Raw genomic sequence first — 26,416 nt, forward strand, 5'->3', positions numbered from 1 at the left:
ATACAATCCATCCATCCATCCATCCATCCATTTTCCAAACCACTTTTCCTACTGGGTCGCGGGGGGTCCGGAGCCTATCCTGGAAGCAATGGGCACGAGGCAGGGAACAACCCAGGATGGGGGGCCAGCCCATCGCAGGGCACACTCACACACCAGTCACTCACACATGCACACCTATGGGCAATTTAGCAACTGCAATTAGCCTCAGCATGTTTTTGGACTGTGGGGGGAAACCGGAGTACCCGGAGGAAACCCCACGACGACATGGGGAGAACATGCAAACTCCACACACATGTGAGGTACCAATACCAGTTATGCATATTAATATCATGATTATTAATAGACAGAATTAACTGGAAAAAGCAAATGAGTAAAGTAAGGTTCAAAATAATGTTAAAAAAAATACAATGACAGCCATATGAAATGTGATTTATTCATGGTGAAACACTACAAACATTGTTTTGGGTGCAGAATAAAACGTTGCATTGCATGCATTACAGTAACACATAAATTCATGCATCATCTGGAAGTAAGAAGTAATACCAAGAAATGACGAAAATGTGAAAATACTTTGGATGCTTTCCAGCTCGTATACCACTTCCCCTCCCTCCTTCATTGCTCTCTGTATTAGTCCCTTATAAAGTCATTCACTCTTCTCAGTTACCGTTTAGTTGTTGCCAGCAAGTGCCGTTCAATAAAAAGCGAAGATGAAAAACGTGGTGGTTCTTTTTGGTAAGACCAACTGAAACTCTCTTTTTTCCTTCTCAGTCTTCTACCTTATCCTCTCTCTCTCTTTAATTTGCTTATCTAATTCTGATTATTTTTCATCTTTAGTCATTGTTTCATTGTATTTTTTCCTGTTTGCGATATAGTACAGCCAAATGTGCAGACTTTCGATAGACAGTAATTGTGTTTGCTGATCCATATACTCCAATGTTCTGATCTGAGTAAAAGTGGAAGTGAGTTTGATAATCTTAAGCCTGTATATTTTATCAGTATTTATATGTTATGTTTGACCGTTTAAACTTCACTTATATAACATTGATTCAGCATTTGTTTCTTTAACTCATTATTAATAATTATGAACTACTAAAAATATAAAGTAAATCTATTTCTATCTATTGCATGCTGAAATAGCACTCCTCAAATAACAAAGCAAAATGATAAATAATACACTGCAAATAATTGAAAATCTTAGAAGACCAAATTCCCCATATTTCAATAAAGATTTGCTTCAGATATAAACATATCATTTCACTTTTGGTTTTTAAATAAGCCATTAATGAAAGTTCTCTGTAACCACAAAGTAATAGAACTATGCATCACATAGAGCAAATTTTAAAATAGTTTTTAATATTTTTACATTTACTATGATTTTATTTTGCTGTCTAAATAATTACGTTTTAGTCCAGTGTGTTGTATTCCTCTGTCTGTTTACAAGAGAACTTCCATTAATGCCTTATTTTAAAACCAAAAGTTCAGATAAGTTTTTATCTGAAGCAAAGAAACACTTTTATCTTTTAAATGTGTGTCAGGGGGATGTATATTAACGCCACATATCAGATTCCTGTTTCATTCAATTATGTGCTCCGCAACAGCGCTGGACCCTGAAACAAGAATGGCCCCAGTTTCTCGAAACCTTCTTAACACTACGTAGTTCATACGTTCTACCTTTAGTTGTCTCTTAACGTTCCAACGTGTTTCCCGAAACATTCTTAGTCAAGTATGTCTTCTGTGAGATATTCTTTCATAAGGTTGGTCTGAGCCTCGCTTACAGTAGCTGTCTCCTATGGCTGTTGTTGCTCATGTAAAATAACACTAACATCGTTAAGGCTACAAGTTTCATAACCAAACGTCACTTAATTAAAAAATAACTAATGCATATGATAAAATGATTTTTTATCTGCAATTTTTGTTAGGTTTCGTCTTTGCACTCTCTATGAGCACTGAATTGGCCTCATTAATGCGCAGATTCATACCGAAAGGAAAACGGTGTTAATTACTATATATTCATTTATGGATTGGGAATGCGGTGGGGGGCAGGGGGTTCTCCCGTTATTGATGGGGAGGCAGGGTGGCATTTCAGTTAGCACTCATTGCATGTCATCGTGGGGTTTCCCCCGAAAGTCAAAAAACATGCTAAGGTGATTAGTTGGCAAAGTTGAATTATGTGTCCTCATTTGGCATAATGTTTTACATTTTTGCATTTGTCTGTATTACTTTGTTAACCTGTAAGGTATAATGTACCAAAACTGGCATGCCGCAATATTATATATATATTTTGTGCATTGTAATGTTTATATATATATATATATATATATATACAGTATATAGATATATTTTATATGCATTTTGCTGCAAGTCACAGCAAAATGAGGAAACAGACAATAAAACCATCTTTTATGAAGAAATCAGAAGTCCTCTGTGTGATATTTCCTTAATTTGGAAAACAGAGCTAAGATTGCAACATAGAAGCCATTGATTCTCCATGGGAGGGCACGTCGCTAGGCGGCTCGGAGCGGCGCAGCGCCTTTTGGTTATGGAAGGCTATCAGGTCCAAAACGTCTCAGACTTTTTGCATAGAGGCAGCATTATTTCATGCCTAAAGACTGCAATAATTCATACGTTAATATTTCATGCCTACAGACGTTACATTTTTACCTCTACAGACTTTCAAAATAAAAGCACCATTACAGTAACTTCTAAGCACAAACACCACAACAAAATCAAATTATCCACTCTACTTTGTTGTTCTGTGTGGTATTTCTTTTATGCAATAAAATAGATCAGGGTGACAAAATAGGTAGGCCTATTATATGATCATTGATACAAAGCATCCACACTTCAATATTGTCGTGAAAATAAATCAATACTTATGTATAATCTACTAGCCTATGATTACAGTTTAAAAGAAAACTGCCAAGAGCAATTTCCTTTGTGTCTAAAATCCAGCAGCATAGTTTTCTATCCGGTACAATGTCACCATGAACCATGGTGTCACTTCTGTATGAGCCAGCTCCTTTTTTGTAAATAATGGAAGCCGGGTGGGGGGCGGCATGGTGGTGCAGTGGTTATCACTGTTGCCTCACACCTCTGGGACCTGCGTTCGAGTCTCCGCCTGGGTCACATGTGTGTGGAGTTTGCATGTTCTCCCCATGTCGTTTCCTCCGAGTTACTCCGGTTTCCCCCCACAGTCCAAAAACATGCTGAGGCTAATTGGAGTTGCTAAATTGCCCATAGGTGTGCATGTGTGAGTGAATGATGTATGAGTGTGCCCTGCGATGGGCTGGCCCCCCATCCTGGGTTGTTCCCTGCCTCGTGCCCATTGCTTCCAGGATAGGCTCCGGACCCCCCACGACCCAGTAGGATAAGCGGTTTGGAAAATGGATGGATGGATAGATGGAAGCCGGGTTCAATCTAAGAACCAATCTCTTTCCTTTTTTCTTTATATTAATTAATACAAGGTGGAATGATAGGATGTTTTTTCACCACACTGCTTAATCACAGGCACTCCATGCACTGACTGACGCTGCTCTTTAGTGCATTGTAATGTTTTTATATTTGTTAAGTGGCACACCCATTTTGAGTGTGATATCTTTGCAATGGTTTGTGTTTTTGGATAGTATATTTATTATTTTATTTGATATTGACATCACAATGACTATAGATGCACTGCGGATTTACAGTGTTCAATACACAAGTGTATTTGCAGGGTTACGAACTCTCACGGATCTGGCGTGACACTCAGACTTTCAGACTCTCACGCTCAGACAGGAAACCTTATGGAAAATCTATATTATCCAATTGCAAGCCTAAATTTATCTACATGAAAAGCGTTGGGGGTAGTTTTCAAACCATACCAAGCCATTTACAAGGTAATAAAACTGTTATATACCTGTAAATGCATGTGCCTGTGTGTGCAGACTTGTCTCGAATTGAAATTTTCATACCAGCCAGCTGAGACTGTGTTTAATGTTTTACATTAATGTTTTAACACCAAATTCTGGTATTATGGAAATTACAAGGTTTGCTAGGTTATATAGGGGGCGGCATGGTGGTGCAGTGGTTAGCACTGTTGCCTCACACCTCTGGGACCCGGGTTCGAGTCTCCGCCTGGGTCACACGTGTGTGGAGTTTGCATGTTCTCCCTATGTCATCGTGGGGTTTCCTCCGGGTACTCCAGTTTCCCCCCACACTCCAAAAACATGCTGAGGCTAATTGGACTTGCTAAATTGCCCATAGGAATGTGTGTGTGGAATGTGCATAAAACAACAGCACATGTTGGTACAGTAAAAACATTTAAATTTTACAGATAAAGCATGTAACCATAAGTCTAATTTCTGTAAAAATACAGAAAAGAAATTGTCCAGTTTCACTGAAGGGATTTCTCTGTTATTTTACAAACTGTGTGTAAATATACGTTTATGCAATGTAGTTTTAATAACATTTTTCTGTCATTTAACGTAACAGGAAAAAAACGTGAATTACAGTCAAATTGATTGATATAAAACAGTTTAAAATTCTAAAAAAAATTTCTTTTTTTACAGTGTAGGACACATACACAAACATGAAACGACGCAGTATGACTGCAGATTAGGCTACATTACAATTATGATATAAGTTGAAACTCGAAACTCGAAAAGCAACTTTTATTCAACGCTCCTGTCACCAACTGCGCAATCACCCTGCCTTACCCACAATACACACAGACAACAGTCCATGTATGGTAATTGTAGTCCACCAACGTAATATCATCACATCCCCCCCAAAAGAAAATCAATGTAAGAAACAATATATATATGAGGTATAATTGGCATTACGCATTCCTACGACATGTCCTATACCCTATTATTGTAAACAACCAAAATGGTAAAGATAAACACTAACTAGGGACTGTCACCAGTCCTGCAGTGGCAATGGATTATTGTGCCTTTCTTGAAGCCACTGCTCTAAGCTAAACAATATTGAATCAAAACTCTTCAGCAAAGCGTCGTGGGGGCTTCACCACTCTCCCACTGGTCATAGTTCTGTATGGTGAGGGAAGACTTGGTTGTGCCTATGAGGTGGTAGTGTATGGGCCTTGTGGTGGCACCAGGTCCGGATGGGTGTCGACTTCCACACTGGACTCCACTCACTCAAGTCCCATGCTGTTCAATGCTTCCGGAACTGAAACAGGGACAGGCTGTAGGTGCCGGCGGTTTCGCCGTAACAAGGTGCTATCGTCAGTCTGTACAATGTAGGAATGAGGCTCCCTGAAGGACCTACAGCTGTGCCTGGTGTAGCCCATGTCTTCTCCTCATCGAGCTTGGTAAGCACCCTACCACCCGAATGCAAGGGAGGCAGGTTGCACTGTGAATTTCTTCTGTCAAAGAAGTATTTGTAAGAAGCCTTGGCTATCCTGTCATTACGGACCACCTCCCTTGGATCAATGAACCTGGGCTTAAGCTTACAGTCCAGGACTGGCAGTGTGGTCCGGATCTGGCGATCTAACATGAGCTGGGCCGAACTGAAGTTTGTGGCAGCACTTGGAGAGGCCCTACAGTATAACTCATGAGGGCTAGATATGGGTCTGGTTGGCACAGAATCTTCTTAGCCATGCCGACAGCCCTCTCAACAGTCCCATTACATTGAGGGAAATACGGGCTGCTGGTAATGTGGCAGATATCATACCGTCGCCAAAAGGACTTGAACTCCGTTGAGCTAAACTGTCTCCCGTTATCAATAAACAATTCTACAGAAGGCCCCCACCTTGCAAACATTTTCTTCATCTGAAGTATGACCTGCTGGCTAGTAGGCAGCAACACCGGGGCTATCTCCACATTTCTAAAATAGTAGTCGACGACTACTAGTAGTAGTAGTACTACTACTAATAGTAGTAGGCCACTAAGTAGGTTTTAGCTCGATGGTCACTGAGGTCGGCTCCAATCGTGTGCCACGGGCCTGGTGGCAGTGAGGTAGGGATGAGTGGTTCCCTTCTCTAAGTAGGCTTGTGCACCAGGCAGAACATGCACTGGGAGACTGTCCTCACGATGTCGTCTCCAATGCCGAGCCACCAGACAGAACCCCTCACTGTTTCGCGACACCTAGTCAACCCCTGGTGACCAATGCGGCTGAGGATATCCTGTCTGTGCTCAGGTGGAATGACTATCCTGTCTACAAAGAGAAGCAAACCCTTGGCCTCTGACAGTGATGCCCTTGCAGCATAGTAGGCCTGAAGGTCTGAAGGGATGTGTTTCCACCACCCTTCTCTGATGCTTTGCAACACCCTCTGCAGCACCCTGTCCTTGCTCGTGGATTCTTTGAGATCCTTTTTCGTCTGTGTCAGTCGAGATTACAGCATCAATGAAAGCCTGCACCTCTTCCTTGGTATAGGTACTATCGTCACGTAGTGGGTTCCGAGACAACATGTCAGCTACTATGAGTTGCTTGCCAAGGACGTGAACAGCTTTGGGGTTAAACCTCATCAAGCGCATCAAAAGCCTCTGGCACCACAGTGACGCCTTGTCTAAGTCGTATGAATTTATAAGAGGGACGAAAGGTTTATGGTCGGTTTGGAAGCTAAACTCACTCAGGCCTTTAGTGGGAAAATCGCTCACATGCCTATACTGCTGCAAGGGATTATTTTTCAATTTGTGAATACCTCTGTTCCGTGTCGAAGAGCATCCTGGAACAGAAGGCTACTGGACGGACTTTGTCCTCGTGTCTCTGGAAGAGAGTTGCTCCCAGACTGAAACTACTAGCATCAGCCGTCACTATGGTTGGTTTATGAATGTCATAGAAGGTCAGAACTGGTGTGTCAGACACCATCCGCTTTTCCTCGCTAAAGGCTTTCTGCTGAAGCTCACCCCATTGCCAAACTGTTGTGTCCCAGCAGTTCTGTTAGTGGGCGGAGCTCTGAGGACAAGGCCGGTAAGAATCTACCCAAATAATTAATTAACCATCCCCAATACCTGTCGAAATTACGTGACATTTGAAGGGCTTAGCATGTCCCTGATTGCTCTCACTTTACTTGAGTCCAGTTTTATGCCGGCGTGACTGATGACGTGGCCGAAGTACAGTAGCTCTGTCTTGCTAAAGTGACATTTGTCTTTATTTAGTTTGAGCCCCGACTGCTTGATAACCTGCAAAACAATCTCCAGATTCTGATCATGTTCGGCCTGGTCCTTTCCAAGGACCAGGATATCATCCATGGCCACAGCAGTACCCCTGAGAGCTCCTAGCAGACGGCTCATCTCCCTCTGAAAAATTTCTGGAGTGGAAGTGATGCCGAAAGGAAGCCTCAGAAAGACGAACATGCCCATTGGAGTGATAAAAGTTATGAGTTTCGTGGTGCTGGGGTCCAGCGGTATTTGCCAAAACCCCAACGATGCGCCGAGAGTAGAGAACACTGTTGCGTCAGCCAGTGTACAGTAGGTGCAATGTCGTCAAATGTGGGGAGAATAAACCTTTCCCGCTACGCCTCCTGATTGAGATGCTTTAAATCCACACATATCCTTAGCTTGCCATTCTTCTTGACAATTGGCACCATAGGGGCGCACCACTCAGTGGCCTCTGTCTCCTCATTGATGATCCCCAGTGACTGCATCCTCTTTAAGCTCAGCTTCAACTTTGGGCAGAAGAGGAAATGATACTCTGCGTAGCGTAGACAGGCTATAAGGTTTAGCTTTTGGCTGCAGCTCAATTTTCACTGGCTCACAATTGCAAAGACCAATGTTTCCAAAAACACTGTCTGTGATTTCATCGGTTCTAACAACTAGACCCATCTGGCATGCTATGCTGCGGTTGAGTAAGTTGCATTGTCCCTCAACTATGTATATCCAGAGTTTGTACGTTGTCCCTTTTCTGTCAACTGACGCTGCGAATTTTTCAGCACAATTTACTGCTCCTGCAGAACTCTTGAGGTCAATTCCAACCTTGACCAACAGAGGGCGCTGTGGAAGCACCTGATAAGTATACCTCGATATAATGGTTATATGTGACCCATCACCACAAAATGAGTCTTATGGGTGAAATTTACAAAATTTCAGTGTTACAAAATGCGTCCCATCATTAAGAAATGAGTCTTATGGGTGAAATTTACAAAATTTGTAAATTTCACCCTTAAGACTCATTTCGTGGTGATGGGTCACATATCGGCTCCTGTGCCTATTTTAAATTACACGTCCTTCCTGCACACAGTCAAGGTTATGTGCCACTTATGCTCCAATTCCTGCCCCTCTATGCATCCCAGAAAAAGATGTTCATTAGAAAGATCTGAATCCGTGCACACCACGACCTCCTTCACGTTCTTAGTTCAGCAAATGACTACAAAGTGACCTAACATCGTATTTACTGCAGCGCTTCCCATGAGCAGAACACTCCTACTCTTGACTGTGAGGCTGACTGCAACAAGTGCATACCCCACCGGTCGAACGATTATCCCTAGGTTCTTGCTTATGGAGGTAGTTTTCTTATTTGTATGATCCTTTGCCAGTGTGTTTTACAAGCCGTTTTTGCTTTGCGTGTGAAAGCTCATTGACCACAACCGATCTCATGGTTTGATCTTGCAGCTTTATTTGCTCTGACTGACGAGGAATCTGCACAGCTTTCTCGAGAGTTAACTCTGTCATACCCGTCCTGTTACAGAATAAATCCCTGATTCTGCCTGCCTGCTTCCTACAAGCCCACCTGCACGCTCGATCGCCCGCTTTATCCGCAATCGTGATAAACTGGGGTTCCATTTGTAATGTCTGTGAAACATCCTGGTCCGCTATCCCTCGGACCACTCATTCGCGGATCTGTTCATCTTTGTTTGCCCCAAACTCACAAAATTCAGCCAACTCATACAAGCTACGTACAAATTCCTCGACAGTCTCTCCCATCTCTTAAGAACATTGGTGAAACTGCGCCCGCTCATGTATTACATTACGTCGCAGCCCGAAATGTTCATTAAATTTAAGCACTACCTCATCATAGTCAAGAGCGTCTGCCTCCTCCTCAAACTTGAAAGAGCTTTCCCCATGACTTATAGTAGGGAATTCACTTGCACTACGCCTCTTTCTTTGTCGAGCTTGGTCGCAAGCCGAAAGCAGAAGAACCGCTGAATCCACAAAGACCAACTGGACGGTATTGTAAAGTTCAACTGTTCCAGTTGATTACATTTTGACATGGTTCAACTACAATGGTTTAGTGGGTACGGAAAACTTCTGACATCATGTAATTTACTCAGGCCGACTCCAAATGGGCTTTACACGAAGCAACTTTTATTAAACGCTCACAGTCACATAGTACTCTGATTGGTCTGTGCGACCTCTGTTTAAGTGTTACGACATAAACCTGGGAATTTTTATAATTTCACACGTTTATACAATAGTACAGTACTTTAACAATCGTTCAAATTCCATAATGGGAATTTTGATGTGTACATTGATAAAAAATCTTCTATAGATGAGTATTCTATTTTGTTTGTAACCAACAAAGTTGGTTTGTTAACTTTATGATCTCACAGAAAATGTTAAATGCTAAGACGCTAAAGAACCAGTTACACTGAGTATTGTGCACTGAATTCTTAAACACTGATAAGCAATATAACAAAATCAAGGGTGTATGCACTGTACAATGTATTGGTGGATGTCAGTCACTTTAGAGAAATTGGGGAATAGTCATGATTAAATCAAACACAACAGGTAGTGATTTAAATATCATCAGAGTGACAAAAATAAATTCCCATATGTTATATAAGATACAATTGCAGATTCACTAAGCACATCACAGTGCAGTCTGACCAGGCAAACACATAGTTCTCAGTCAATTATCTTCATTGTGGGAAGGTATGAAAGAATTAAACTACCATGGAAGATTGTCCTTTTATTTTGCAGGATCACTTTGACATCAGGACATGTTGCAAAATACCGCCTGTATGAGGAGTTATATGGCTGTCTGTAGAGGTAAAAATGTAATGTCTGAAGGTGTGACATATTAAAGTGTTAATTATTGCCATTTTTCTAGGCATGAAATATTAACGTGTGAATTATTGCTGTCTTTAGGTGTGCATTTTTTGAATATTTTGAATTTTTTTTTCTATAGATGTGAAATAATGCCGCCTGTCTTTAAAAGTTAAAGACATTTTGGCGCTAATGGCCTTCCATTTTTGGGCTGCAAGAGCATGAAAATTAGTCTGGTCAGTTTTATGGTAATGAGCTATGATGTGGTTCGGCGGCAACCAATCGGAATCTAGAGATACTTTGCTAAAGAGAATTCCATAAAACATAAACGTGTAAACTTTTGCTCCGACTAAACAGTTGCCAAGCACCATCGGGGTATATACCGTGACACAGAATACGTCTCCACACAGCATTTTACCCTCTAGACACGGTAAAAAAAATCCCAGTGTTTAGGCGACATAAAACTGCACGTTTAAAAACTCAGACATGCATTTATATACTGCGTCAACACAATATAAATGTACATGTTAATAAGGTCTTTCAGTACTGAGATATACCCTGGCTAATACTTTCTATTCAAGGGCAAAGGTTTCAGTCTGTAGTGCATTATGTTAGAATAAAACTGGAATAAAAAATTTTGTGAAAATTTCAACAAAGAGGTTAATTGTTTTATCTAATACGCTGAACTAATTATGTCTGACTTAGAGCAAGTGAAGTGACGGGAAGTGAAGTACAAAGATAAGCTGCAAATTTGTTTGGTTTGCGGGTCGCTTTAATAAGTTTGCAAGACCTAACATTGTGAAGAACTTTGTCCCACCTACTCCATCTGCATCGTGACCAGGAGCGTCTCTCCACCCGTGGTGTGAACGTACGGTTACAGAAGATCGATGATTAATTAATATTAGCTATTGATTGGAATTTCTACTAAAGTCAAGCATTTAGAACGGAAAGCTAGATAAACAGCATGCCAGGATTTTAAGAGATATGACTGCACTAGTACATGGATGACCTCCAGGCTTGGTTATAGTACAAATATGCCACATTTCACTTGGACTGGCCAAGGGTGTCAAGAGATTTTGGCAGTTTTAGCTGTAGCGCCCCCTATTGATGAAATGCAGGTAGTCTTTTACTGTGTCCCCAGAATGATGCTGGGAGGTAGGATTTCAAATTTGGTAGGACAAGGTATTGCGAGTTCTGGCTGTCTGATTAATGCTGGCGAGATTAAACATTGCAGCACTTCTTTTATTTGACCAAGTCGTTTGGTTAGTTACTGGTTAGTTACTGAGGGGATTGATCACAATCATAACAGGACTCAGACCTTTATTTACTTAGTGTTTATAATTCATAAATAAATCTGGCCAGCAGATCGATCTTTCATTTTCCACAGAATAAAATAGGATGTAATGTTATCCTGCTCATAAGCATTGGCATATTTCATCGTCAACACTGGCAATATACAGAGACACAAGCAAAAAGGTATTCAGTCTTACTGAGGTACAAAAATAATTCCATTTGCTGTCTCCTTTTCTGCATTTCCACGTAACTTAGTAATGTTAGCACTGGTGCTTGTGGTCAAGCAATCAGCAAGTTTATCACTGTAACCACCTCTTCAGCAGTGCCTCTGAGGGACTGCAATCGGACCGAGTTCTGTCCAGGCCAGCCTTGAAACCACAGTAGGAGGGGTGTTAGCTACTGAGCAACTTGCTGTATCTATATGAGCTACCCTGCAGTCCAGGGAGCAAGCAGACAAATAAGGAACAGGACTACAAGCTAGAGGAGGAACAGGATGGCCCGCGACACCTGCTGGCCAAATGGGGCAGGTCCACATGGGCACCAACCCTAACAGGAATATTTTCGTGAATAAAATTAAAGTTAAAGTTAAAAGCTTGATTACAGTTTTCCTCATTCAGTTTCGTACATTTCATGAAGCCTGCTTCACATTCTCAGGACTATAAGAGCATTTCTCAAAACAATTCATGCATATAGCACTATGGTTTACCTGCAAAAGCCTGTAACTTACCCAAATAAATTTACCCATGTCTCAAAATCAAATGATTCTACCAGTGAATTAGTCAGCGCCACCAAAATGAAAACTATAATCAGTATCGTTTTAACTATGAGAGTCAAAATGCTTAGATATATTGTCAAAATGTCGGTGTAAGGATGCTCCTGAGCTCCAGAGTTACACTGTTGCGTATCCATGTCAAATACACCAACTATAAACAAGACATGCAGAATCTAAGTGACTGGAGAAATAGATGTCCTTCTGGACTGAAATACCTCATTGTTCTCTAGCAAAATGATACTTTTCATGTCAAAGGCAACAGTTTCAACATTACAGTATGTAAAGTTCACTGGAAAACTTCAGTTCTTAAGGCACAGTACAATAGCAAACAAAAAAGTCACACAGCACTGTATAACACAAAAACTGCAAAAAGACAATACAAGAACAAAACGACATCAAAATGTACGATGGGATCCAAAAACACAACAATGCTGTATCACTTCAATTTATGGAATACAACATTTTAACAGCTTGGTTAACCATTTTGCATGGGGTGGCTAACACAGTCCCATGCGTATGGGGCACCATGGGCATTGTTAGGTCCGATCACTCGGGGCTATGGCTCTGAGTATTTTAAGCCTAGCCCTGAGTATTTTAGCCCCAATGCAAATTATTCTCCTTCAAAAAAAAAAGTAAAGCCCCAGGTAAACTTGACTCTGCCCCTAATATTTTCAATGACTAGAAACTCCCGTGTGGGGCGCCATGTGTTAAGCACTCATTTTTGTGTACAAAATACATTCTGTGCCACAAAAAGCATTATTTATTTTTATTTATTAATTATTTTTTTGAATGATGCCCAATCGTTTCTTGAACAAAATGCATTTCGTGAATTAAAGACAGTAATTTTGTGGACGAAATGCATTACAATCCTTAGTCTAGGGTTGTGGCGTAACAGAATGGAAGGATACAGGGAATGGGATAAGGGAACGAACAGGGGAAGGGAATAAGGGAACGCCATTGGACTTAAAGGGTTCTTTTTTGTATTGTTGTATAATTTTATATCAAAACACATACAACAAATAGTACACCGAATGATAATAACTTCAGGAGTGACCACAATCAAAATGACAAAAAAAAACCCCGGCTATTGAGTGTGATGCACAACTAACCTTACATACACACAAAAGAAAGAAAAAAAGACAATCACTGTTTCTAACTCACTAACCAAATAAACAGAATCAAGACGCGCTCACAAAATAAAACTGGGATTCACTCTCTAGGCACTGGTACAAGCACACATCTTGACACACATGCACACTAGCCAAAGCGACAGTATCCAAAGGGGGCAGCAAAGATGTAAACCAGAACCGAGCGGAAAGATCAAAAGCAAAAGAAAAAAGAGAAAGAAAGGAAGGAAAAAAGGGAAAAAAGAAAAAAAAAGTCAAAGAGCTACGAGTGAGAGCTGAAGCTTGGATTGGATTAACAGTGGTGTTTTTCTGTCGTGGATCCAGAAGTGACAAACTGGATGATGAGTTGGAGACAGATGTGGGCGGGACACATGGAAACGTGATGAAGGATTGGAGGGCAGAGGAGGGAGACAAGTGGGCGAATGAGGGAACTGCAGGCGGACCTAGAATAAAACTATCACACACAAATACACGGGTCGTAACACCCCCCTCCATACACACACACACACACACACACACACAGAAGTTCATAATCACAACCATTTCCGGCACAGAAAGAATGGCAAAAGGGTAACACACATCAAGTCAGAGAGAAGACATCTTCCATGAGGTTATTTGTTCCATTATTATGCAGAAAATGGAGGTTAAGCACTTGAATAATAAAAGACCAGCACATGGTTAGTGTCACACCCACACAGGCGGATACCACCGGCTGTGGCTCATTACGCGTAATGAGTCTAGGGATAAAACCAGCCAGAAGTCACTTGCCCATCGCAAAGTATTGCGCTGATGTTTAGAAGCCATACCGAGCACTTTCTTGTCGATCGTCTCTCCCTGAAACCTAACCCTGCCTGTTTGCCTCGTGTCCTCTCCTTACCTCTCTCTCTCTCCCGTTCCAGACCCGTCCCCACACCTGACCCTTCAACCCTGCCTGCTCCGGCTCGTCTCGTTCCTGTACCCCTGTGTGATCTTGTCTCGTGTTTCCCTGTAGGACTGACCCCCCGGCTTACGACCTCCTTGCTTGTCTTTCGACCTTACCTCTTGCCCGTCCCTTTCAGTGCCTCTGTTTGGTTTATCCAAATAAAGCGCTTGACGGCTTGCATACCTGGATCCCGGTCTCTCTGTTCTGACTATAGTGACAGTTAGTATTTCACATTCAGGTGAGAAACACAAGCAAGTTGTGATCCGTATGCATGACCACAGGGGTGGTACTATCTCCAGTGTAAACCTCTTAGTGTTGTAAGGCAAGAAATAGGGTGAGTGCTTCCTTTTCAATATTGATGTAGGCTAGCTGGTGCTGGTGCAAACATCTTATAAAAGATGGGGGGATCAAGGCCAACATTATCCTCCTGGAGGAGGATGGCCCTGTGTACTGTATATACACAGATATATATATATATCATATATCATGCATTGCATATCAGATAACTTCAACAAGTTACCAAATGCCTGCAAACTCGAAGATATTCATTTTCACCTGGAACTAGCCATAAATGCTCCCAGTGAAACCCCTGCATTCTCACATCATATAGAGTCTAATCTCAACATTTATAAGATTATATTTGTAGTGTCTTCAAATGTTTATATTAGGTGAGAACACATGTGGTTAACTCATGTACATTGAATGTAATAAGCCTAAAATCAAGGGGATAGAAGAACGCTCAAAACTGGACAGGGTTCAAAGGGTAAACTGAACTGTCAGTATCCATGGTGTTTGATTTAACTTATTATTTTTAATTGTATAAAACGATTAAGCCAACAATGATTTTATCATCTTGGGAATTAGATGATTTCAGATGAGTGAACTCAGTTTGTGAGGTTAATTGTAATGTAATGTGTGTTTTTTTTCTTACAGTGTTTGGTGCCATTTTGCCATTTTCACTGGGTCAATCAAAGCCAACAGGTAATTAACAAAATACACACTTATTCTGTGTCCATAAGACAGCAGTCTTCCCTTAATCTTCCTAAACATCCGAGAAAAATATTAAAACCAAGTAAATGCAATCCAGTAAGGGTACAGAGTCTCCCAGAAAACTAAAGTATACTAAGGCAGACAGCAATGAAAATGATTATAGAATATATACAGCTTTGGAAAAAATCAAGAGACCACTTCATTTTGACGCGCACTGCTACGATGGTTCATATCAGGCTCCTAGAAGCAGGACTGAAGACCATACCTGTCAAGTTTTGGATTTGAAAATAAGGGAAATTTTCCAGCACCCGCAACGAGCCATTCCACCACGCCAACCAAACTCCAGTATCCCTTACATTTTAAGACAGGTGTACAAGAAATCTAAAATAACCACTATTTTCATTACACATTTTCTTTTAATTTCTCATGTTCACTCATGTGGCTCTCTGGTCTTCACTAATTACTTGGTGGATTTTTCATGCTGACTGACGTCGTTCCTTCCCCCGTGGGAGACACTAAAATCGCAATTACAAATCTTACAGAACACGTGACTGTGCCCCATCCTGCACCTCTTTACGAAAGTAAATCCGCTGTCCCATTTTTTGAGATATTTACACAACTCCTTAGTTTTTTTTTTGCAGGAATGCCTTCTCCTTCTTCATATCCATCTCTCTCCTTTGTTGTGTGGATTTGTTCCCGCTGTCGGCACTAACCTCGCGATAACTGCCACCCAGGTTACTGCAGTTGGCAGTTCTCGCGAGTCCACTGACAGTGTTCAGCTTGGAGAGGCAGAAGAATTTTTTTTTTTTTAATGATATTTGTCACGATCGGTAAGCTCGTGTAAGGCGAACAGGCAGGCAAACAGCAGGCGAAAATCAGGGAAAACAGGGATTTATTCTCGGGGCAGAACAAACGGGAGCAACTGGCAGGTACTGACATCGACAACATCAATGACGGACAAGGGACACAGGCAAGACTTGGACTCAAAGACAGGACAGATCAAAATAACTAGACAGCTGGGTACGATCAGGGAAGCACACGTGGATCATCAGGGGGGCGTGGGACACACGAGGATCGTACGAGCTGGGCGTGACAATATTATACGGGAGATTTACGGGAAAATACTAATAAGGGAGGGCGGCGGGAAAGAGGGGTAAAATACGGTAGTTTCCCAGACAAAATGGGAGAATTGACAGCTATGCTGAAGACCCATAAAGCAAGGAAGATGCCCTTCATCAGTGACAAGCAGGGAAGAATTGAGCTGAAGTTTGCAAAAAATGTGTATTTCATATAGCTGCACACCCATAAATTGAGAAATGAGTGAAACAAAAAATTGTGCTGTGTTCTCTTAATTCCCAGAGCTGTATATGAATATACAACAATGGTGTCAGTCTGTAGCTTTTTGTAATATGCATGTTGCATTTGTAAGATGCCATGATTTATCGTTTAGATAGTTGCCATGTGAACTCCTAAATGACACTGACCTTCTGGACAATGTTAGCTCGCCTTCCCTGACCCTCCAGTTGGCTTTCTTTGCTAAACCAAGCATTGTACATGAAGGCTGTACTGTGTTATCTGACATGTTATCTTTCTTGCTCAAAAATCCAGCTTTGTGATACAGGCCCCTGGAGAATTTCAAGTGTTACTCTGTTTTCCGGGAATTATTTCATGTGCTTTGTAATCATCTCTTGAGTTCCTACTAGCAGAAGGGGTGACATCTCTCTTCTGATTGGCACTTAGTTAATTAATAATAGCTAGAATACATAGTGAAATGAAATATCAGTTGAAGTTTTACTTCTATTTTAGAATTTGATATGGAAATATTTGGTATTAGCTAATTCTTGGTCTGAACTAATAACTTTAAAAATCTTCATTAACATTAATGCTGTTAAAATGTGCAATATTGGAGAGTTATTAAACATTTACCATGATTCCTATTGAAATACTGCATGTAAAAGTGTAGTTCTCTTCTGTTTAAATATGTTTGTCCAATACGGAGAAGCTGGTATGTATTTGTGGGTCTTCATCTTCCCTTTCCCACAGTGAGCATAAAGAAGCAATTTTTACCTGTATACTTGGGGGACACCATAGTACTCACCTGCTCAGGAGGAGGTAGCGTCAAATGGTATTTCAATGATACTGTAATCCCAGATCAAACGCAACAAAACTATATCGTCATCATAAAGTCTATTAGTAAACAAGGCCGATATGTGTGTGAGAGGAATGAAATGAAGAGTGAAGCATTTCAGCTCAAAGTTGAAGGTAAGTAAATATCCGCAATTAACAATAACCTATTGTTACATTTAGATCCCTGTAAAATGTGCCACATGCTGTTTATATGCAAATATATACAAAGATGCTGCTATAGAAATATCTCTGTGAATTTAGTACAGTGTTATTTGTTTGCTTAGCAACAATCATGTATCAAGAAATACATGAACTTGTTCAATTTGGGAAAGTGTCCATTTAGATCTTTGTAATGAATGGTGATGTGATTACCCAGTTGATATTTACATTACATAAGGTTTAAAGAGAAAATAAGAATGGCAAATTCCCCTTGATTGGCAGGTCTGAGCCTGACGATATCTAATCTCCTCCTTTCCTTGCTTCTTTCATATCCCAGATGCCTTTCCTCCAGAGATCCTAGTCATTCAGTCTGGAGATTCAGTGGTCTATAAAGATGACTCTGTTCATCTAGCCCTTTATGTGGACAACGACTGGCAGAATTGGATGTGTTATGTGTATAAAAACCAGAGCCTTTACCGTGTTATGATAAAAGATTACCCAAAAACTGGCCCTTTGGAGTTCATGACGTCCTCTGTGGAGAAGACCTCAGAACCATATATTTATTGGTGTAAAAATAAGATCACAAACACGAGAAGCAGCAATGTTGTACTCTCAGTAACCGGTAAAAAATGCTTTTATTAAAATGCCACTTTCTATACTTTCCTATTAATCTATTTTTACACAAACGATACAGTTTTTCTGAATTCCATCAATAAAATCAACCATAGTTTACAGTTGACATGTACATGGGGAATTATTTCAGTCATATGAGGTGTTGCGTTTTTGTGCTAATTTTAAGAGTTTTCTTCATAATTATTTGAATTGTCAGTCTCTCTCTTTGTTTCTCACTGTGCTGTTCTCACCCCTTCAGATCTAATGGTAAAACTTGTACCTCACCCTGATCTGCCAGAACTGAGAAAAGATTTAGAACTGGAATGTGTGACACATGGTGCACCAAAGATAAGTAGTGTCACTTTTTATAAAGGCAGTGATACAATACTGACTCAAAGTGAAGTGAAATATACAATTAAAAATATGGCAAAGACCGACGAAGGAAACTACAAATGTGAAGCTACCTACATGTTCCAAGCGAGTACCAGCAATAACAAGTTCACTGTCAAATCTGTGCCTCAGGAAGTCGTTGGCATAGGTATACAGTGAGTGTGAAAGTGTGTATGTGTGTAAATTCTGTCTTATTTACAGTACCAGTCAAACGTTTGAGCAAACTGCCTAGAAAGGAGAGTGAAAGAGTGTCGCATCACATACAGTAACCTGGCCACCTGACCTAATCACAGCAGAAATAGTTTGGAGGAGATTGACCAGAGAATGAAGGAAAAGATTAGCTTAGTTTTATTTACCGTATGCAAGTTAGCACAGGGTCAACGTTACAGTGAAACATAATTGACAAGAATCAACAAGTCTCTCAGCAATATAGTATAAAGAAGTAGTGGGTGGGGGGGACAGCATTATTGCACATGAAAGAGTGAGCAGCAGTACAATTGTCAACGATTTAAGGTGGCAGTACTGCACAGAGTAAGAGTTTTTTACTTTTATTTTTTTATAATAATAAAAAAAAATGAAAATAAAGTGCAAAGTATACCTGAGTCTGTATTGTATAGGACAGTTCTTATGTGCATCCAGTGAAGTGTGGTGTGTGTGTTTAAGTGTTGTAGTTGAGGTGTCTAATGGCTTGATGATAAAAACTATTTTTTAGTCTTGTAGTCCAGCAGATACTCCTGTATATTCTACCGGACGGTAACAAGGAGAACAGCTGTTGTGCTGGATGGCTGTGGTCCTTGATGATGCTGTGTGCTTTACGGAGGCACCGCTGGAGATAAATGTCCTGAATAGCAGAAAGACTCATGCCTGTGATGCACACTGCTGCCTTCACCACTCTCTATAGTGATTTCCGGCCGCTGGCAGAGCAACTTCCGTACCAAACTGTAATACAGCCGACAACAGCAAGCTCTCGATCGCACTCCTGTAGAAATTTGAGGTGATGTTGGCGTTCGTGCCAAACTTCCTCAGCCTCCTCAGGAAGTAGAGCCGCTGGAGAGCTTTCCTGATTACAGTGTCTGTGTGAAGGGTCCAGGAGAGATCCTCGGTGATGTTAACAAGGAATCTGAAGTTGCTAACCCTATCAACCTTGACACCGTTGATGAAGATGGGCTGGTGCCCCCCGACTGGTCGTTTCCGATAGTCCACTATCATTTCTCTTGTTTTGCTGACATCGAGAGACAGGTTATTATCCAAACTCCAGTTATACAGTGCCCTCACCTCCTCTCTATAGGCCGTCTCATCGTTGTCCGTAAAGACGCCTATGGTGGTCGTGTCATCCGCAAACTTGATGATGATATTGGACCTGTGTTTAGCGACACAGTCGTGTGTGAACAGGGAATACAGTAGGGGACTAAGCACACATCCCTTCTGCGTTCCTTTGTTTAAGATGAGTGATGAGGAAGTGTGTTTACCAACTCTCACCACCTGGGGCCTGTTTGTGAGGAAGTTGAGAATCCAACTGCACATGGATGGTCCCAGATGGAGTGTCCAGAGTGGGACCTCCTTCAGGGCAGATGGAAAAGCATCCCAGGAGGCCACCTCATGAAACTGATGTAGAGCAGTCAGTAGGGTCAGCCAGTCCCTGGAGTGATTGGGGTTAAGGGCCTTGCTCAAGGGCCCAATGGCGGGAACAGTTTGCCGACCATGGGATTTGAACCAGCAACCTTATGAGTTCCAACCCACAGAGCTGCCCCCCAAATAATATTTTTTTGATACTTTTTTGGTCAGTACATAATTCCATGTATGTTTTATTTATAGTTTTATATGTTTTCAATTATTCTAAAATGTAGAGAATATTACAAGTAAACCTTTCTACGCGAAGGTGTGTCCAAACTTTTGTCAGGTACTGTATATGTCTACATGTTTATTTGTTTATTCATTAATACCATATTTTCATATTCTCTCTGTCTCTTTATCTTTAGGCTGTATTTTTTTGTGTATTCTTGACTTGATGTTTAAATTGTATACTCATGCTACCCCCCAAAAAAACTCCTGGTAGTTTTTTTTACACGGTAAATAAAAGGAATCTGATTGGTTCTGATTGTTTCAGATTGGTTCTGATTGGTTCTGATTATCTCCCTTTTCCTGTGTCCTCCAGAAGTAACTCTAGAGGCAGCCATGTCATATACGTCAGGGAATCCTGTGTGCACTTGCAGCAAATGCAGATCTGGCGGCAAGTCTGAATTCTATGAGATTGTAAATGGTCACTATAAAAAAGTTAACAGCGGATACCAATACCACCTACCCCAGGGGAAGTACGCCTGTAGAGTTCGCTGGGATACCGGAGCCTCCTCATTCAGTCTGCCATTGTCTGGTGAGTCCTGGATGGTGATTTTATAATGTGCAAAACTAACATCCTGCATCCATGCCAAGTTAATCTACCAATGGACTCCATTCCAACAAGTCACATGGTGCTATATGGGAGAGCTTGTCTATTAAAGTTATGGCGCCCCCTGGAGATCCTGCAGGCGCTGGCAGGTGTCTAGTGGAGGCTCAGTGAAATTAAACCACACAGAACAGGCAGATTTGCTTTTAGGACTGGGTTGGGTTAGAGCATTATGTGTGAATCTTGGCAGATAAAACAGATTCCATACATGCTACATTCTTCAGATATTGGCAAAGAGTCTTCAAGTCTTCAGAATGAGATTTTTTTTCTTTGCTTCAGAGTTGCTTGTGTTCTGGTCCAGGAGACCAAGAATCTGTCTTGTTAGTCAGGCAAAGTGTTCAGCTGAAGAATCTCTTCACTGTTATTGTCCCTCTCGTTCTCAGTTGCAGTGTCAGGAAATGAAGTTCCTTCCAATACAGGTGTAATCGTGGGGGTCTTGGTGTTCATCTTCATTGTAATGGGGCTCATCTTGATCATGGGATATTTCTGCAGGAACAGAAGAAACAAGCAAAAGCGTAAGTCTTTATTATGTTTCACTGTAACAGCTTTGGTCTATCACCACCTTTCTATGCTTGTCTATCCAACAGCAGTCAAATTCAACTGACTTATTTAAATAGGGTGCAGGTGTGTCTTTATAATTATCTGCAGTTGTTTATCTGCTTAGCGTGCTTTTCATAATTGATTCAGTTTTTTTGCCATTCTCTCTCAATTTTAGCCGAGGCATTGTACCAGGAAGTGGCACTAGATGCTGTGAAATCCGACAAGGGGGAAGGAGGTTATGAGGAGCTCAAGGGAGGAAAAAGAGGAGAGAGGAGTGGAGAGTACGACACACTGAAGGGGCCAGATGCAGACAAAGTCACAACAGCGGACGTCTCAGACACTGGAGAGCAGGGTCGCTATGAGGCCCTGAAGGTTTCGCAAGATGATTCGAAGAAAAATGAGTATGAAACTCTTAAAGGGAAAGAAGGCAAGGGGGCAGAAGGGGGATATGAGGCCCTGAAGACATCTAAGGCAGAGGAAGCTGCAGGAGTGTACCACACCCTGGGCCCAGCAGGAGAACAAGGCGCAGGATATGAGGCACTGAAGCTGTCCAAGGCAGAGAGGAAGGAAGGGGAGTATCAGACTGTTCAGCCAGGAGGAAATTAAATGGGGGCCTGCGCTCAATGGAGTGAAAATAATCATTGTCTAACAGGTGGTCTGTCACCAGTGGTTTACATGGAAAGTTGCATTTGCACGTCTGCGGTGCGTGAATCCAGTGTGTGTGACACAAACACATGAATAACAGTGTGTAAGTGTTAAAGGAAAGATGTCGCTATTGAGGAAGGAGCCAATCGTGTGATCATATGTTTCTTTCTTTTTTTCATTAAACTTCCACATGTACATTTAACTATACAATTACAAGCATCATATGAAGTGTATTTCTGCTTTGATATTGCATTTTAATCATAACTCCATTTTAATGGGGAATTCAATACATTTTGATGAGTTCAGAACCATATAAACTTTCTAAAAGATGCCATATTTAACCAGTTTATAGACATTACGAAGACTTTGTTTTTTCTGTTACCTGTCATTAAGCAGCTAATTGAGTATGTTTGTGAATTAAAATATGATATATAAAAATCGTTTTTTATGGATATAATGAAATTGTTTATTAAAAAATATATAAAATTCAGTTGGTGCACCTTTTTTTCCCAGGATTATCTAAAGTATTTTTAAAAATCAGCTGGTTTTCAATTTTGTAATAGGATTCAGTTCGACTTGAATTGACTAGACTTCACCACAAGGTGGGGCTGTCAACAATGTTTTCACGTGGTTGTTCTCTGTCGTCTCTGCTTAAATATTATTATATTATTTTGCATAAAGAGCAAAGGTAGTGTAAGTGATTGAAAAGAAACTCTGCTATTTGTATTTTCAGGTCTTAGTTGTTGGACTGGCAGGTTAGATGGAATAGAAGTAAAACATCAAGCAATTAATATAATATAATCAATACTAATTATTTAGTATCTGAATAATCAGTGAAATCATTAACCATATTATAGCGAAACAATTTCAGACACAGACACAAGCAGTGCTCATTCTAATAGGAGTAAAATGTTATATGTACATATGGACCCTGAGAGGAACAGAGAAATTTCACTCCAGACTGTCATTAATTAAGTCAGGGGTCCCACACTTTTTCAGCTTGCGAGCGACTTATAAATGACCAAGTCAAAATGATCTATCATCCATCCATCCATTTTCTGAAATTATTAAGGGTCCAAAGCATGTAATGCAAAGCAGTAGTGCAATTATTTTTTGCAGATACAGCCAGCCATACAGTACCTTACCAGCTTGCCATTTGGACTAGGAAGCTCTGCCTACTTAGAGTTTTTGCTATTTTGCATAATTTGCAAATCCTACTTCTGCCTTAAAGTCCTACCCCGTCCGACCAAATCAGACAAATGAGGTGTCAAACCAATGAATCCTCTGAGCTGATCAAACGTTATTGAAAAAAGTCTGACATTTCTTTATTGTACGGCCACTAGCCATGCCGAAACTCCACCTAAATTCCGCACATTTTAGTCTGACTGCTATAACTTGGCCATGCCTTGGCCTCCCTTAACCAAATTGGAAATCCTACCTCCCTGCACCATTCTGGGGACACCGTACAAGACGGGCCACATTTCATCAATAGGGGGTGCTACAAAATGCCTACTTCCAATATTTCCTGAACTGCTTGGCCAATCCAAGTGGCACATGTCTACTATGGCCAAGCCTGAGGTCATACCTTTACTACAGCAGTCATAAAATGGTGGCCATAATCAGCCAATTAAAATGAAGCATCTATTTCACAGGCTTAGCAATCATAAATCTGCACTAAATCTGGATGCTACATTTCTCTACAGCAGAGTTCTCCACCTCCAGTCCTGGAGGGCTACCGTCCAGTAGGTTTTCTATCCTACCTGGCTTTTGATGAGCCACTCCTGTTCCTGATATTTACCTGAGAACAGGTGTGGCTCATCAGAAGACTGGTAGGATAGAAAACCTACTGGACGGTAGCCCTCCAAGACCGGAGTTGGAGACCCCTGCTCTACAGACCCAGACCTCACCCAGGTAAGGCCATCCCAGTCTGCCTGATGGGGGCGGTACAGCGACAGCTTTAGCATTTCTGCCCACTTCTCCAGAACTATCAAGCCTACAGCTGACATTTATTGCCAGCCTAATTCAGTATGACATGCCAAATCAAACAACATGTAGAAACTGGTTCTCCATCTTTGTGTTTTTGCATAATTTATATAGGTCTGATAACAGGACTTTTCCAACTCGTCCTAGGGTTTTCGCCCAAGCTATGTAAGTCAGATATCATTTAAATCAGGAGACGGTCATTATAAATAATTATTTACAAAAATACTAAACTTTCTGTAAGGTACGGCCACCAGCCACACCCAGACCATACGCGTGCCACACCCATTTCAATCAGACAGCTGTATCTCAGGCCTGCCTCAGCCAGTCATCACCAACTTAAATCCTGTAGGACGGTACTGGAGAGGGACCATCCAAATTTGACACTGATCAGTCAATAGGGGGCGCTACAATAATGTAACATGTGTCTAAACCTGCAAAACCAGTGAAACTTACATTTTTCTCATTTCTGTAACAGTGACATATTTCTAGTCAAAATCTTTTGTACTGCAAGTTCTGTGAGTGATACCAAATCAAGATATATGTCATTTCCCTACCATTTGACTGAAAATGATCAAACTTCAATGATGCTTTAGCCTGTAGGGACAAGAACAATTTTAATGTTTCAATAAATTGGCCAGCAGGTGGAGTCAGTGCTCCAATCATAAAGGCCATTCTATACTTTCACGCCTTCTTGTGTCTAAAGGAACAACCTAGAAAAGGATAAAGCATGATATTACTACTGTTACATGCAGCAGATCCCCAACTCAGCACTGTTGTTAAGAATATGCAACACAGCTTATGTTTACACAGCCAGTACAAACAAACTTTAACTTGTAAGATCTAAACTTACCACATCAGGTAGGAAGGTGCCTATTTCTACCAACTACTGAGGCCATCAGACCCAAACCATACATTCAGTCAGGCTTAGACACTGCACCAGATGGATCTACATTCTGTCCTACATCTGCTGACCTGTTAGACCGAGACTCAACAATCTCCATCCTGATTTCTACCTGCTACTGAGACCATCAGACCCAAACCATACATTCAGTCAGGCTCAGGCACTGCACCAGATGGATCTACATTGGTGAAATTTCTCCTAAACATTTTCCTTCTGTTTCTTATCTATCTTTTTTCCTTTATCCTAACTTGGTGAACATTTCTACTGCAATGTCGAAATGTCAGCTCTCATCCTAACATAGTAGTATTTCCTACTTTCTGACTATTTAAATGCATTGGCCAGCAGTTACAGTCTGCACTTCATTTCCCATCAATACTTAACTACTATTAGCTTTGGACCCGATTGTCACTGCTTACAGTTAGTAGTTATTATTATTATTATTATTAATTTCCCTTTAGGATGAATAAAGTATTTTTTAATTGAATTTGAATTCAATCTACAATATATGTTGGTGGCTGCCTTCGGTTTTGTGGTCAGCTGTGAGAAAAATGATTCTTCCTTCACTCTCAGCTCGCTGAGAGAGTCTGAAAGCCTGAAAATGCTGCTCCACATTTCCTTTCTTCGGAATAGCAATGGTAGGGGCGGCATGGTGGTGCAGTGGTTAGCACTGTTACCTCACACTTCTGAGACCCGGGTTCGAGTCTTTGCCTGGGTCACATCTGTGTGGAGTTTGCATGTTCTCCCCATGTCGTCGTGGGGTTTCCTCCAGGTACTCCGGTTTCCCTCCACAGTCCAAAAAACATGCTAATTGGACTTGCTAAATTGCCCGTAGGAGTGCATGTGTGAGTGTGCCCTGCAATGGGCTGGCCCCCTGTCCTCGGTTTTTCCCTGCCTCATGCCCATTGCTTCCGGGATAGGCTCCAGACCCCCCCGCGACCCAGTAGGATAAGCGGTTTGGAAAATGGATGGATGGATGGATGGAATAGCAATGGTAGACTGACAGATGAGGCAAACGCACTTCGAATATGATATTGTGAAAAAACTCCTCCTCCCATTCCAAGGGTATAATTTTTATACCCTTTCTTAAGTTTAGTAGAAGTAAACTGGAGGCTAACTAGGCGATTCGGTAGCTTGCTAGAGTTTGGCAGCAGCTGGGGGGGTTGAACATGCATGCGTGGTGTGGTGACCTATGTGTCAAAAAAAGATCAGATGTCAGACTGGCTGCTCTGTATGTCAATCAAGTGACAAATGTCATAGTGCCGGTGGATGACAGGCTATCCTCTATTTATTTATGCTATGAGATCTACCCACACTACCTTTGTGATCGACCAGTAGATCGCGATCGACCAGTAGAAGGTCTTTATACAGCCTTTGTAGAAGGCCTTAGCTGGAGATATGTGGTGTATGTGGAGGTCGTTATTCTATAAAGTCTTTGTAGAACACCTTAGCAGGTCATTACAGTGGGGATATGTGATGAAGGTGAAGGTCTTTACTCTACACAGTCTTTGTAGAACACCTTAGCTGATCAGTGCTGCAGGGATATGTGATGGGGGTGAAGGTCTTTAGGGCCTTACTTTTTCAATTAAGAA

The 26,416-nt window shown here is 41.3% G+C and overlaps 1 protein-coding gene across 1 annotated transcript; it reads left to right on the forward strand.

The window, feature by feature from the left end:
• Positions 1–592: 592 nt before the first annotated feature.
• Positions 593–22,433, forward strand: LOC125742070 (uncharacterized). Its single transcript, XM_049013710.1, has 8 exons — positions 593–732; positions 14,971–15,018; positions 17,071–17,289; positions 17,651–17,935; positions 18,185–18,463; positions 20,471–20,686; positions 21,142–21,273; positions 21,474–22,433. Exons 1-8 carry the CDS (start codon positions 708–710, stop codon positions 21,902–21,904), a joined length of 1,635 nt encoding a protein of 544 aa, XP_048869667.1. The 5' UTR covers positions 593–707; the 3' UTR covers positions 21,905–22,433.
• Positions 22,434–26,416: the final 3,983 nt, after the last annotated feature.

The sequence above is a fragment of the Brienomyrus brachyistius genome, chromosome 5, assembly GCF_023856365.1.
Source record: "Brienomyrus brachyistius isolate T26 chromosome 5, BBRACH_0.4, whole genome shotgun sequence".
Lineage (NCBI taxonomy): Eukaryota > Metazoa > Chordata > Actinopteri > Osteoglossiformes > Mormyridae > Brienomyrus > Brienomyrus brachyistius.